Genomic DNA, 13,435 nt, shown 5'->3' on the forward strand with positions numbered 1-13,435 from the left:
TTTCCCCTTGGGGATTACTCAGTGCCGGGGTAGAGGCTGTCTGCGAGGGGGCACTGGAATCTCTCTGTCACAGCATGGTCACTCCACTTCCTTACCAGTGGATCATGAGAACGATATTCCAAGGCCATCATGGAAAAATTCAATCTTCATACAGTCTTTTAAAATACAGTGATAATTTGCAGGAAATTTCCAGTCCTATGAGCTACAGTGTGACAAGCCTGCTCTATTTTTCCTATTTGCTGAAGTGCTATAGCCATATTTTTCCACTCCAGGTAAAGGTTAACTTCTTAAAGAGATACTGTTTATTCAAGACACTTATTATTTCCTCCTATCTAGGCTACGTAAGTGTACACTGAACTCTATTGTTGGAGAGCAGTTATTTAGCACATTTGAAGGAGAGAGTCAATGCCAGACAAGATGCAACAAGGAACCTCTTCTAAGTATAAAAGGCAGGGTGAGGAATGAGATGAAATAAGGAGGGGGGAAAGCAGGGATAATATATGAAGTAGGAGAAAGCAGAAAAGACCGGGCAAAACCACATTCAGGAGTGAGGCTTGTAAGGAAAGACAAGAAGAGAGGAGATCACAGAAGTAATAACAGAATTTGAATCATCCCTAAGAGATTACCGAATCCCTTAATTGTACTGCAGAGGCAGAAAAGAAGGGTTACACCACAGATGGATCCATAAGGAGCCTGACAACCAGCATCCCTGAAAACAAAGTTTGCTTGCAGGTGAAAGTACTGATTTCATCATGCCATCCACTCTGCTTTGCCAGATTGCTTATCATCCAGGGCCGAAGGCAACATACCAAAACATAAAAGAAACCTCCTTGGATATTCATTAGGACAAACCAGTCAGAAGGAAAGGGATGAGACGCAATACATCCGTGATTATAAAAAACACATTAAAGAAGTTATTTCTCTTTGCTATTTAAAAGATACGCGTTTGCTATTAGAAGCAAGAGGAAATTCTTAAAAGGTCAGAGACCTCTGCGAATGGGGAAAACAGACACGAACACACATTTATATGTGAAAGCAGAGTAATGCAGATCAAAAATGAATTTGAGGAACTGTGGAGGTGCTTAAAGAGGCTGCCATGCCAGAACCCTGCTTTACAAGGGATGTACCAAAAGATCTGACTCACGCAGAAATGTCAGCCAAAAAGGTAACGAACAAATCAACAAAACATACACAAGCAAATCAGCAGGCCCAGATGATATTCACACCCCGGAGTTCCAGAGAAACTCAAGTGTGAGAAAGTTAAACTCTTAAATAGCTTATAACCTCCTGCTTAAAACAGCTTGGTACCAGAGAAGTGTGACGTCAATTAAAAAAAGGTCTGGGAGGATAGAGGGAACTGTGGACCAGTAAAGCTCCTGTCTGTACCTTAGAAATTTATAGTAACTGTTATAAGAAACCATAAATTTATAAAAAGTGACAAATTACTGGACTTGGAAAAAATACGATCTATTGGTTAGGAGTCCAATTTCATGCGGACAAGAAAGATTCAAGTGACACACACTACTTGGGTTTCCTACAGGCATTTGGGATGGTTTTTCAAAGGCCTTTAAAAAACTGAATTACTGCAGCAGGAGAAAAGATCCATGAGCGGATAAATAGCAGGTCAAGATAAGAAAGAAGGATAGGAATGAATGATGAGTACTTTTAGGGTGAAGTCACCGGAGAACTGCAGAGAAATGGGTGTTTTGACCTGTGTTGTTCAACAAATTCCTACATGATCTGTGAAAGTGAGCAAAAGAAGATGGCAAAGTTTGCTAATGCTAACAATTTAGTCAGGGAAGAAAAAATAAGGCACAAATTCTGAGAAACTGCAGATGGTTCTTACAGCACTGGGAGATAACATACCAGGTGAAAAGTCAGTATTGACAAACATGAAAGGTAGATAGGTGAGGAAAAAGACTTAGTTTTACATACACAAAAAACACAGGCTCTGAAAATCAGATAGTGAGGACATCTTGGTGCTAAAATGTCAGTGTAACCTTCAGTTGTAAGCAGAAAACCAAATCAGACGTTATTAGAACCAGAAAAAAAGAGTAAACCAGACAACATCACTATTTTACCATATAAATGCATGGTGAATGTATCATGAGTAAGACGCAGTTCTCTGTTTCAGGAAGAATACAACAGAAATAGTAAACGGATGAAGAAGTGGGAAAAGGGCGATCAGAAACATGGAAAGGTTCTGTAGAAGGAAGGAGTGAGCAGAGCAGGAGAAGAGGTGACAGAAGAGACATGAAGAAGTTCATAAAATCATGATGGTTATGGAGGGGATCAGTGGATTAATTATTTGCTGCCTCTTTTCATACAGGAGCTAGGGGGTAACAACTGGATCTAGCAGGAGGCAGGAATGCAAAAAGCCGACAAAGCTTGTTCTTCACACCACACATTATCTGTGCAATCCCTTGTCACAGGATTTTGTGATGTTATGATGCGGGCTCAAAAAGCAATCAGAAGAAAAGCTATGTAGGGCTATTAGACAGAGGCGTACCAATTCTGGATATAGAAATCCTTGAAGACGGTACAATGCGCCAGGAAAATATGACTACATGCTTTGCCATGCTCTTTCACGGGCATCAGCTACTGCCTATTGATTGGGACATGATAGTGGGCTAAATGAATGTTAGTTTGACCTAGTATGACCGTTCCTTGTGTTTAACAGAGAAATTACAAATATTACCCAAAAGACAAGACCATGGAGCTCACCTACTATTTTCACTTAACTGCTTACTTTGTAATTGACCAAGTAATTGCTCCTTCCCTGGAAGTGTCCAAGGCCAGGCTGGATGGGGCTTTGAGCAGCCTGGTCCAGTGGGAGGTGTCCCTGCCCATGGCAGGGGGGTTGGAACTATGTGATCTTTAAGGTCCCTTCCAACCTAAACCATTCTATGAAACAGTATTTATCTGGGCTATTAAACCTCAGCTCCTTCCAAACTCATGTATTTCTCTCTACCCTTTTCTCTCAAGCAAGAGAGGACATTTTTTTGCATCAGTTCCTAACTATAATTCCAAATTCTAATATAGACCTAGCAGCTTCGATAAATGTATAATGGAGTTCTCTAATGAAGCCAAACCAGACAGTTCCTTCATGCTATTTCTAGAACAACACCTAACCCTGGTTATCTAGGAACCACCTACATTCTAGCCTTTAATTCCTATAAAGCAGTTGTCTTCCAGCAAAGTGCTATTATATTCCACTTCTACCAAGCCAACTCCTCCAATCTACTCTGTGCATTTCTATCAATATAGGAGAGAATCCTTTTTTGCAGAAAGAATATTTACTATATATCGAAACGCACATATGTACAAGTTCACACACGTACGTAACGTCTATATAAAAACACAGAAAAATTAGTTGCCTAACAGATTTTATTTCCATGCACTTCTTACAGCACCTATACTCCTCATCTTTAAATAGTTGTTTTTCTCTTCCCACAGTCAAAGCTTTAATGAGAAGTGACCAGAAACAAATACCCAGGCCCCTTCTGTCTTGGCTGAAATCCACATAATGCATGACAGCACTGAAGATCCCTGGCAGGCACCTGTCAGAAACTAACATACCATAACTTAAGAGTCAGACTTAATTATCCAAAGAGACATTTCAAGAAAAGTACATGAAAAATATGACTCAAGAAGTGCGACTATCATGTGTATGCACTGTACTCTGTAGTGTACGCAGAGAAACAATGTAAAAAAACCCCCACCAATATCCTGGGAAAATTCTAATTAAAAGCTGTATCTATTCTGTCTATTATATCTTATCATCAAAATAATTTTGTTATTAAGGTTTGCTGGTAAATCAACTGCCTAACATGTTACAAGGACAAAATGCAATCATTAAGTATTTTAACAAAACATAATTTTTTGTATTTGCCTTTCTATTTTTCATGTGTAATTCTGATCAGCTGATGCTCCCACAGAAAATCAGAGTTTTGATTTAATGGTCTATAAAATCAAATTAACTTCTTCGTAAGCTTCACATGGCTGGGTCGCCACATCTCCGTCTCGCTATGGCTGTCACAGCATATTGGCCCTTTTGTGTTCTGAAAAAGAGCCTTCCGGCAGCAAAAAAATGTCAGCCTTACTTGATTTCAGGCAAAGAAATTACTTTTGTTCAGTTTCTGATGTGAGACTACCAAAAACCAAAGAGTTAAACAAGTGACTCAGCTCAGCACCTCACCCCTTAGTTTGTACCTACCCCGTTGCTCTTCTCCAAAAAGAACCCTCTGAGCCTTGTAAACGTTCAGAGGCAAACACACAAACACATAGGGAAGGATGGCGTCCCTACATCTTGTGCTTCCAATCCCTACTCTCTTCAGAAATTTCTACATTTCTTTTTAAGTTTAAGGTAACGCATAACAGAGCCAAAGACTGTCACGCAAAAAGCTTTGCGAGGAAAGTGTATGTAAATGCAAACAAGTTAGTTTTTGGAAATCTACTCTTTATTGTTGCCTAACATGCATGAAATTCACATAATACATGGAAATACAGTTTTCCACTTTTACAAATAAGCAAGAAAAACACTGAAATACAAACCAAATACTAAAAAATTATTTATTACCTTAATTACACCTATCAAGGAGGGAAGATTATAAAAAAGGTGCAATGTTTACACGTAAACTTTATAGTGAGATTCAAAGTAGCATAGGTGGAAAACAAAAGTTTAAAGGAAACAGAGAAACTTGTTACTTTAAAAGAATCCAAAATGTAGTAATAGATATTCTGCCTAAAATGTGAAAGAATTCTGACTTAATATTAAAAAAAATGAATGAGTTGAAAAACTGGTTAATGTCAAAATAAAGAAAAAAAAAATCACTAGGGCACTGTAAATTTACTGACCACAACAGCAAGTCTCTGATTTACTACAACTGAGTTTGTCTAAACGGCAACACAGAGTCCCCCATTTTTTTCAAATATCCTTTTATTAGACCAAAAGATGCATTTCCCCTCCTCAACCAGGCAACATTAAAGCTCAGAGCAACCATTTCCACCAAATAGCAACTAGCATCTTCACACAATACATGTCTTCTAATGTGATGGTATTCGAGGAGAAGGTATGGATGGGGCTGAAAACGCTACGGCCCAGTGCACCAGCCTGGCACTTTCTAATCATAGCACGCTTGCGCTGAGCACGAACCGCAGCCGCGCTGGTCATACACATGTAGCTCGCACGAGGTGTGTCTGCATCTAATTTTAAGCTGCACTTGACCTTACGGCGGAGCAACAGCCAATATACAGCTGAGAGCACTTGAGCCCTTTTAAGCTTTCACCCTTACAGTGCCCCGGGGGATATGTGAAATTACCACCACATTCACCAAACACCGGTGAATGGTCAGGGCCAACAATGTTATTCAGAAACCAGTTTTATCAGCCACCTTGAAAAAAAGAATAGGAAACCTCGGAACAACTTTTTATTGTGATACCAGTTTTCCATCCTCCTGCTATTTTTAATGACGAGTAGGTGGATTTATGTAGGATAAGAGAGTAAACTGAGTCCTGACTTGCTATCCTTGATGTATAACCTAAGTCTACAGAGCAGCACTGGGTCGGACAGAAACTGGGCCAGAGTGCATCTAAGAACTGAACTTAATTTGTATAAACAAACAAGCTTTATTTACAGTATTCCTTCATCAAATCCCAGGCTTAGACTCTGCATGTTCTTTAAAGACTCCATTTATGTACACTTGAATGCCTATTTAAGCAAAAAACAAGAGAGCTTTCCCATGGAAACCGCACAGAGATGTTTTACTTCACACGTACACCACAAACAAGGCTGCTAACTTTCCATAATTTACTGTATTTTCTTAGGCTTGCTATTGTATTTTAGGATCGAATCTTTTGGAGAAGCCGCTTACGCGGAAGGCCACAGACATAAAAATAAATGACCTAAGAGAGGCAAAGCCCGAGATATGAACTGAGAGGAAATGGCATTTCCACAGCTTGTAAGAAAATTTTAATATTTTTGGTTTCCCTGTTTCTCACTTGGAGGAACAGGTGAAAATTTTGTGTTTAGTTGAGAAACAAGCAATCTGGAGGCATTTGGAATCCCATTATTTAACCAGGACTTGATTCGTCCATTAGAATTAAATCAAGCCAGAGGGCAATCCCTGGGCTAAGACAATAGCAAGCTTTAGTTATCAGATGCTATCTCTCAGCAAGGAATCTAAGTCAGTGGGCCTCAAAGGAGCCCGGTGATTTTAGAAACCGCTTCAGAGGGCACAGAGAAAGTCTTCATGGACTTCATCAGACAGGCATACATCGGTCCAAATACTTCAGCAAGAACATAAGCAGTTTTTCTCTGTGAACGAGAATGATCCTGCTAAACTGATACTCTGATTTGAGAATTTGCCTTTTAGATTTAGCTGATATGTGCCTAAGTGTGAATGCATACGATCTACCTCTGTATGTATGTATTTTAGGGCAGTAATTTTGCTCCTACTTATAATTACTACTGATTGTCTCAAGGCTACAGCAAAGGGTTAAGTCCTAACTTCAAAAGAGATGCCTACTTCTGCTTGGGGGCCACAAAGATAAGCAAGGATACCAAGACTTTCAAGTCTAGCCCCTGAGTTGAAGGAATTGGATGGACTTACCTGTTTGACAAAAAAAGCCCAACAAAACAAACGAACACAAAAAACCAACCCTGGGAGAAGGCTGGGCACGGAATCAAAGTCCCTTTGGCAGGAACTTACAACAGCTCTGCCCATGAATAAGCAAGCTGTGCTGAGAAGAGTGGCAGGGCTTGCCAAAACTGAGGATGAGAAAATCTCTGAGTGATGGTATTTCAAACTTGGTGGTGCTTCTACATAGCATAAAGCAAGACGGTATACACGCTGCAGTACATGACTGGACGGCTAATGAACCCAGTTGGTGCAAAAGCCATCCTTGCTGCTGTCAAAGTGAAGAAGATCAAGTGTCTGAGAATAAAGTTGGAGAATTTGGTCAGATACCAGAACGTCAAGTGGGAGATTCTGTGGCCCTAGAACAGTAGGGCCAGAAAGATAAACAGAGCTGTTCTGTCTCAAAGGATGCCGAGCACTTGGGAGACCATTTGGCTAAGAGGGAAAAAGACTACATATAAGCAAAACCTAAACAGACAGTATTTAGAAACACAAACAAGATGTCTCTGATTTATCCCGTCTAAATTTACTTCAGCTGACCAGAATTGCATTTTTTCTAGATGCTAAATCATGTATCCTTCTTTTCTGTTTTTATTTGGGATGTTTTGACGCCGTGCTTGAGCTAATATATTTAATTATAATGCTTTCCTATATATCTACATATATTCTCATATACTTGGTCCATAACATGGCTACAGTAAAAATAAAGTAGAATGAAAAATTATTTGGTTGTGTTGAAACACACTAACCTATTGTAAGAAGCCCTAACAAATATTTTAAACACTGTTTACATAAGGTACTCAATTGTGTTAAAAATCTTTCTTAAAATATGCTAACACATACCACAGCATCATACTTTTCTTGATGCGGATTTATTTATGGTACATACCCAGGAATCACTAGTTGTTCCTGCAAGCAAAGCGCTTTTAACTAGAACAGCTTCTCTGTGTCTTTGCAGATCAATGATAGTTATTTCAGACATCGCAGCATACTTTCTTACCCCGCTTCTCATCATCTTTCTCATATTACATATCCACTCTAATACTTAAATGCAAAGGCTTAAACACAAGAATGAATAACCTCACGTGTAAGCGTACACATTTAGTGCTTTTTAAAAGAACTGTTACAATACTTCTAAATTTCAAGTGCAGGGCAGAGAGGTCCATTTGTATACACCCACTCATAAATGAATAAACTTAGCAGACAGCATACAGGTACTTGTAAGCTTCCAGCTGCAAAAGAAATGCATTTTGTAGTACAGTCATAAAAAAAGCCACAGTAATCCTTCCAGTTATTGTTTCATCCTTTTTTGTTTGTTTTTTAACAAAATACTCATAATATTTTGCTAGAGAAAAGAAACAAGTCTAAAAAAAACCCAACATATTTGATCAAGGCTCTCCTATACAGTAAAGTAGGAAAACCAAATACTAGCAAAAAAATTTCTATTACCATGCATCAAAATCAAATGCTACTTGATGTTGTCCATAAAATTTAAATTATTATAAAATCTGCAAATGCTTCAGTCAATTGTTGTTTGCTCCCATCATTTCCAATCAGTCTCTGACCATGCCATTCATTTGATTTACTCAGCTTGAACTATCTTCATTTCTTCTTTACGCATCTTTGCTAAATTAATTTAATCTTCTGATTGTCATTCAAAACATTCATTCCGATATGCCTTATTATTTATGCAGTTTGATGCCCTTACGTGCTGTGCAACTGACAATCAGCCTGCTTAAATCTGTTGCTGTTCTAACATTTTTACACTTTGCAAAATTGAAATACTGCAGCAAGGCCGTTGCCCATATTGCTCCATTCATGTAAAATCCGTTTTGCTTCATTAGGAGACAGGGACGACATCTAGTATACAAAAGGGGCACCACTGCCCACGGCAGCTTGCCCTTGCAACAGAACCACTTTGGGGCGGCTGTCCTGTCATCCCTAACTAAAGGGGATACTTGGACTAAAGTGGTGTCTCCCCTCAGCCTGAAATGTGGGCTTGCAGAAAAACTGCTGCGGAAACAGTCCAGGATTCTCTATTTCTAGCCAACAGAAAAAGCAGTAAAAAACAAATAAAAAAAAAATAAAGAGATATTCAGACTTTTATATAAGTTTCTCAAGTTCTGATAGGACTGCCTCCTATGCCAGATTGGTGGTTTGCTCTACCTCTTCCTGTTCTTCTGTGTCTTTTTATTACAGCCTTATTCCATATCTTTCAGGTTTTTCTTCCTCGCTCTCCCCATCTCACATGCTTCCCTTCAGGGTGCCCCCCACGCCAACACAAAACCATAGAGTTACCTTGACTGACTGCTACCATGCAGATTACTCCTGCTGGGGGCTATCTTGTCTACTTAGATTGGAAACTCTCTGGAGCAGAGATTGTCACCGCTCTGCGCCTGAACAACGCCTGGCAGAAAGAGTCTTCTTTGATCAGCCCTCTGGCACTTATGTAATGAGCATGATTAATAAAGTAGCTGTCTGTACTCATATGGGAACGCTAGGACTATAGGAGAACAAAAACAGGTTCAGCTTTTATAACGCTGGAAACGTACAGTTAATTCCATGCCATTTCTACCGACAGATGACCATGTAACAAATGGAATATTTAGTAGGAAACGGCAATCTGACTTACTTTGCTCTCTTGGCCATTTCATTGCCATCCCAGCGGGGGCTGTAAGGGTAATTCTTCTGGGCCTGGGAGTACAGCTGGCCACTGTTAGTGAAGTGGTAGACGGATTGAAACGTTAGGGTTGGTTGGTCTCGAGGAAAGTAGAGGGGTAGGTCAACTGAAATAAAAAAAAAAAAAGAAAAGGAAAAAAAGTCATAAAAATACACCATTGCAATTTTTTTGCCTTTTTTTTTTTTTTACTGTGAATTTATCGTTTCTCTCTATTGATTTAAATGTGACAGAAAAGGAGAAATTGATGATTACTTCTAAAATATATTTCTGTATTTCTTACAAGTAATGATTCCAACATACTGCTGTATGGGACAATTTGCTTTATAGAAGCATTTTTGCTAAGTACATAATTAAAAAAAAATTTAGCATGTGTATTTCTCTGTTAATCATAATGTTTACACCGTGATTATTTTGTTATAGAAAAAGTAATGCAGTATTTTCCTTTATAGTGAAAATTTCCCTTTCAAAAACTCACAAAATACATTCTGTTTACGCTTTCCATTCAAGAAACAAATTTCTCTTTATCTGCTTTAGCCAATTCATTTTAGTGCCCCCATGGACATCAAAAGCATTATCATTCTCATTTTACAGCTGTCTGAGACTTAAAGTGATTAAATGATTTGATAAAGCATGTATAAAGATTCAGTCACATGAGTTGGAAAAGATCTCAACTTACTGTCATCTGTCAGACAAAAAAAGTCCCCACAAAACCAAAAACACACTGCAAAGTCATTAATACCCAAAATATCTCACTAAAAATAAAAATCAGAACCTCTTAGTTCCCTTTGCTTATCACTGACTCATGATCAGCTAGGTCTGGCAGAACAAGAAAATAGTCTACAGCAGTTAATAATACGGTCACAAACTGGTTTTTAACTTTTTCATTGCTAGACTTATAGTTTAGATTTCCTTGGTCATCTTTTAGTTTCAGGAAGCCTCAGAAATCTGTACTTAAATTGAGTTATGACAACAGACTTGAATTATTTACTTGAATTATTAATGAATTCATTTTTTTCCTATAGCAATGAGTGAAATAAATTAATAAATTTATAATTCATTCATATAAGCCTGGGTTCTTAGTATTGTCTATTTGTCACTTCACAGTCCTTTTCAAGGAGAAGGAAAGGCTAAGTTAATAAATAGCTTATAATAGCTGAAGCAGGAACCAAAGCAGGTGGCACCATCACTACAAACAGAATTTGAAGAGAGTGAAAAAGCATTACAGAACTGAACCCATCCTCAGGTGGAACAAGATCTCCTCTCCAGTATGCTTGATAATGCACTGTGTTTTCTACTTTTAAATACTTCATGGAGCAGAGATTCCAGCACTTTCTTTGAAATCTCTCCTCGAACACTGAGGTATCACTGTAAAACACGTTTTATTTTTCTAAATCCCATGCTATCATCCCGCTAGTCTCTACATTTTTCAGTTTTTCTAATCATGTCTGAATACTTGGATGTGCATCAGCCAAACCACAGCTCCATTTTTCCTAAATTACCCTCCAAGTTCTAAGAGTAAAACTGTTTGTAGCCGTGAAGTACACAAAACCGAATGCGATATTCCAGCTGTAGTCTCAAAATACAACTAATCACTGCGGACGACAGCGTTTGCTCAGTTCATGACCCAGGTCTGAGCTACACGTGATAACTCCCGGAGTCCTGGTGACTCAGCTCCCACAGCAGCTTCCAGCAGATATTTAAGCCATAATGACATGGGCAGAGTTCTGCTAATTTGAGGGCCGATCACCGCTGTAATGAAGGTTAGACTCAAAGATTGCTCCGTGAAATTCCTCTTTATAACATGATTATTAAATAATAACCCTGAAAAACACTGGCTTATCGAGGCCATTTATCAGCAAGTGAGCTGTCTCCTCCCCTTGCAAGTAGTACGTATGTGCCGCAGTCTCTGAAGGACTTCACTGTGGAAAGCAAGGAGCAAGGTTCTCCATTTTAACGTTATAAATATACTTCTTCAGCTCTGAGTGCTTATACTCTCTTCCTCTAGTGCATCTTTTTCCTTCTTAAGTACCAGCTCCTTAGAAGAAAACTACTCTGTGTACTTGTGTATTTTATCACTGTGTGAAAGGAATAACAAACTTTAGCAAGACGCTTGAGTAATAGTTCAGTCCTTATATTTAACTCTGTACTTGAGAATTTGTCTTTCATTAACCTTCCTTTGAAAACCTCTGTCTACATAATGGGGGCAAGCAGTAACAGTTTTCTTCCTGCTACCTAAAAGAGAAAGTCTGCACTTAAGAGAAAGTATCTAGCACTAGAAAAACTCTTTAAACGGATAATTAAGACATTGCTATCACTACAGAGATGCTTCCGTTTGTTATGAGAAGCCTTTCTTTTATAAAAATATTTTTCCAGGAAACGTACCACCAAATATAACAGAAAACATTTTCTCCTTTTATTAACCAAAACCTGCATAGGAATTTCAGGAATTACATTATAAACTGTTAAATCAGATAATCAGATTAGATTTAAAACTGTGCATCCCACATCTGGCCAACAGCAGTTATCATCCTGAACTGCAAGTAGAGTTTTGAAAACTTTGACCTGCCTTTGATTTCTACGCTACCCTTCACCTAAAATCCCCAAACTCGTATTTTCCGAACCCAAGCGTTTCCAAGGTGCGAGACGAGCCCAGACCAAGTAAAAAAACCTGTCCCTAATTCTGGAACACAACCACACCTAAAAGGCCCGTAAACAGGAAACAGCCTTGAGTTGTAAAGTGTTATACATATCTCAAGGTAGCCAGCTATTATTTCGGCAGTAGGAAGGGAAGGCAAGAACTCACTTCCGTCGCAGTGGATGCCTGTCCATTGACACCGTGAGTGCGCAGAATGCTTGGATTTGGAGTGAAGCATTTTATCGTACAGGAAAAGCAAGCAAATACCATTGGTAATCAATGCTAGCAAGGTGCTTTGAAGGTAAAAGTTCAAATTCTGCCCATAGTCACACAGGTGGATAAAGAAATTTTTCTTTTTACCTGGTCGTATAGGCAATCTGTCTCGCAATCTGTGCATCAATACAAAATCACATCTACCTTCACGCAACACGTAAGGTGGCAAAGGTGAGCGTTATCATAATTACATCCCAGTCAACATTTACACTTTGTCGTGAAAAATGCATCACAGCTAAAACCAACGCACTGCTTTTGTAAATCAACACCTGAACTAGGCAAACTATAAAAGCACGCTTTGGTTTGGCATGCTAGTTACCTAAGAACTACAAAAACATATTCATGCTGAATATAAGTACTATTTCCAAATAACAGCTGACTCACAAAGTACCCTGGTGATATGTCTGCAGAAAATAAGCAGATGACTCATGTCTGTAAATTCCTGAAAGTACCAATAGACCCCTTGCTTAGTCATCTTTTGCTTGGATGCTGGGTTCATGAGCTCTGTAAACTATAATGAGGGATCTAGCTCTTAGTAGGACTCTCTCTCCCTTTTTTCCTCTCTTCTAAGCAGCGCAAATTATCTCCCTAAAAATAACTTCATCTACGTAAGTGAGTCACTTCAAGTAGCAAGCTTATACAAGTCATGCAGTTAAGCAGTAATATTTGGTTATGAAGGTAGAAATCTTGCTGTCAAACTCAGATTTAAAACGAAAATTATGTCAGAGGAAGTCCCATTTACCCCTTCTCTCACAGAAATAGAAACATTTCCTTTGGAAAATTTAAACAATTAGCTCATTCAGGAAAGTAAAGCTTTCTAATTCAGATCCATGCTCAAAGTAATTTAATACTGATGGTTTCTTACTTTGGCTTTCCTAAGCATCACACTGTTAATTTAAGAGGAGCTCAAAGACGCGGGCTGGAGAAAGAAGCCAATGCCATAGTGAAACACTGCTGTCCCCTATGTTACAATTTACAGATCATTTTTTAAAAGTCAAGTTTTAGAAAGCCATAGTGCGGGGAAAATCACGTCTTTATGAAAGCTCTACATGAGCAGAACTTGGAGGGCTGTTTTGGGTAATTAAGCATTGAGTAAATTCTTCGGCGATTGAACCCTAATTTTCCCACACAGTTCATAAGAAAGCAAAAGAAAAAGGACTTGCTTGTTGAGAATGAGTCATGTTGTAAAGAAACTTAATTACAGTTTAT

The 13,435-nt window shown here is 38.7% G+C and overlaps 1 protein-coding gene across 1 annotated transcript in view; it reads right to left on the bottom strand.

Annotated features, from left to right (window-relative positions):
• BABAM2 (BRISC and BRCA1 A complex member 2) overlaps window positions 1-13,435 on the bottom strand; it is a 178,351-nt gene that overhangs the window by 14,027 nt on the left and 150,889 nt on the right. The window contains exon 11 of the mRNA XM_054196545.1: window positions 9,271-9,424. Coding sequence (XP_054052520.1) covers window positions 9,271-9,424 — 154 coding nt within the window. The remainder of the gene's footprint in view (window positions 1-9,270; window positions 9,425-13,435) is intronic.

This window comes from Rissa tridactyla, chromosome 3 (genome assembly GCF_028500815.1).
Source record: "Rissa tridactyla isolate bRisTri1 chromosome 3, bRisTri1.patW.cur.20221130, whole genome shotgun sequence".
NCBI classification, from domain to species: Eukaryota; Metazoa; Chordata; class Aves; order Charadriiformes; family Laridae; genus Rissa; species Rissa tridactyla.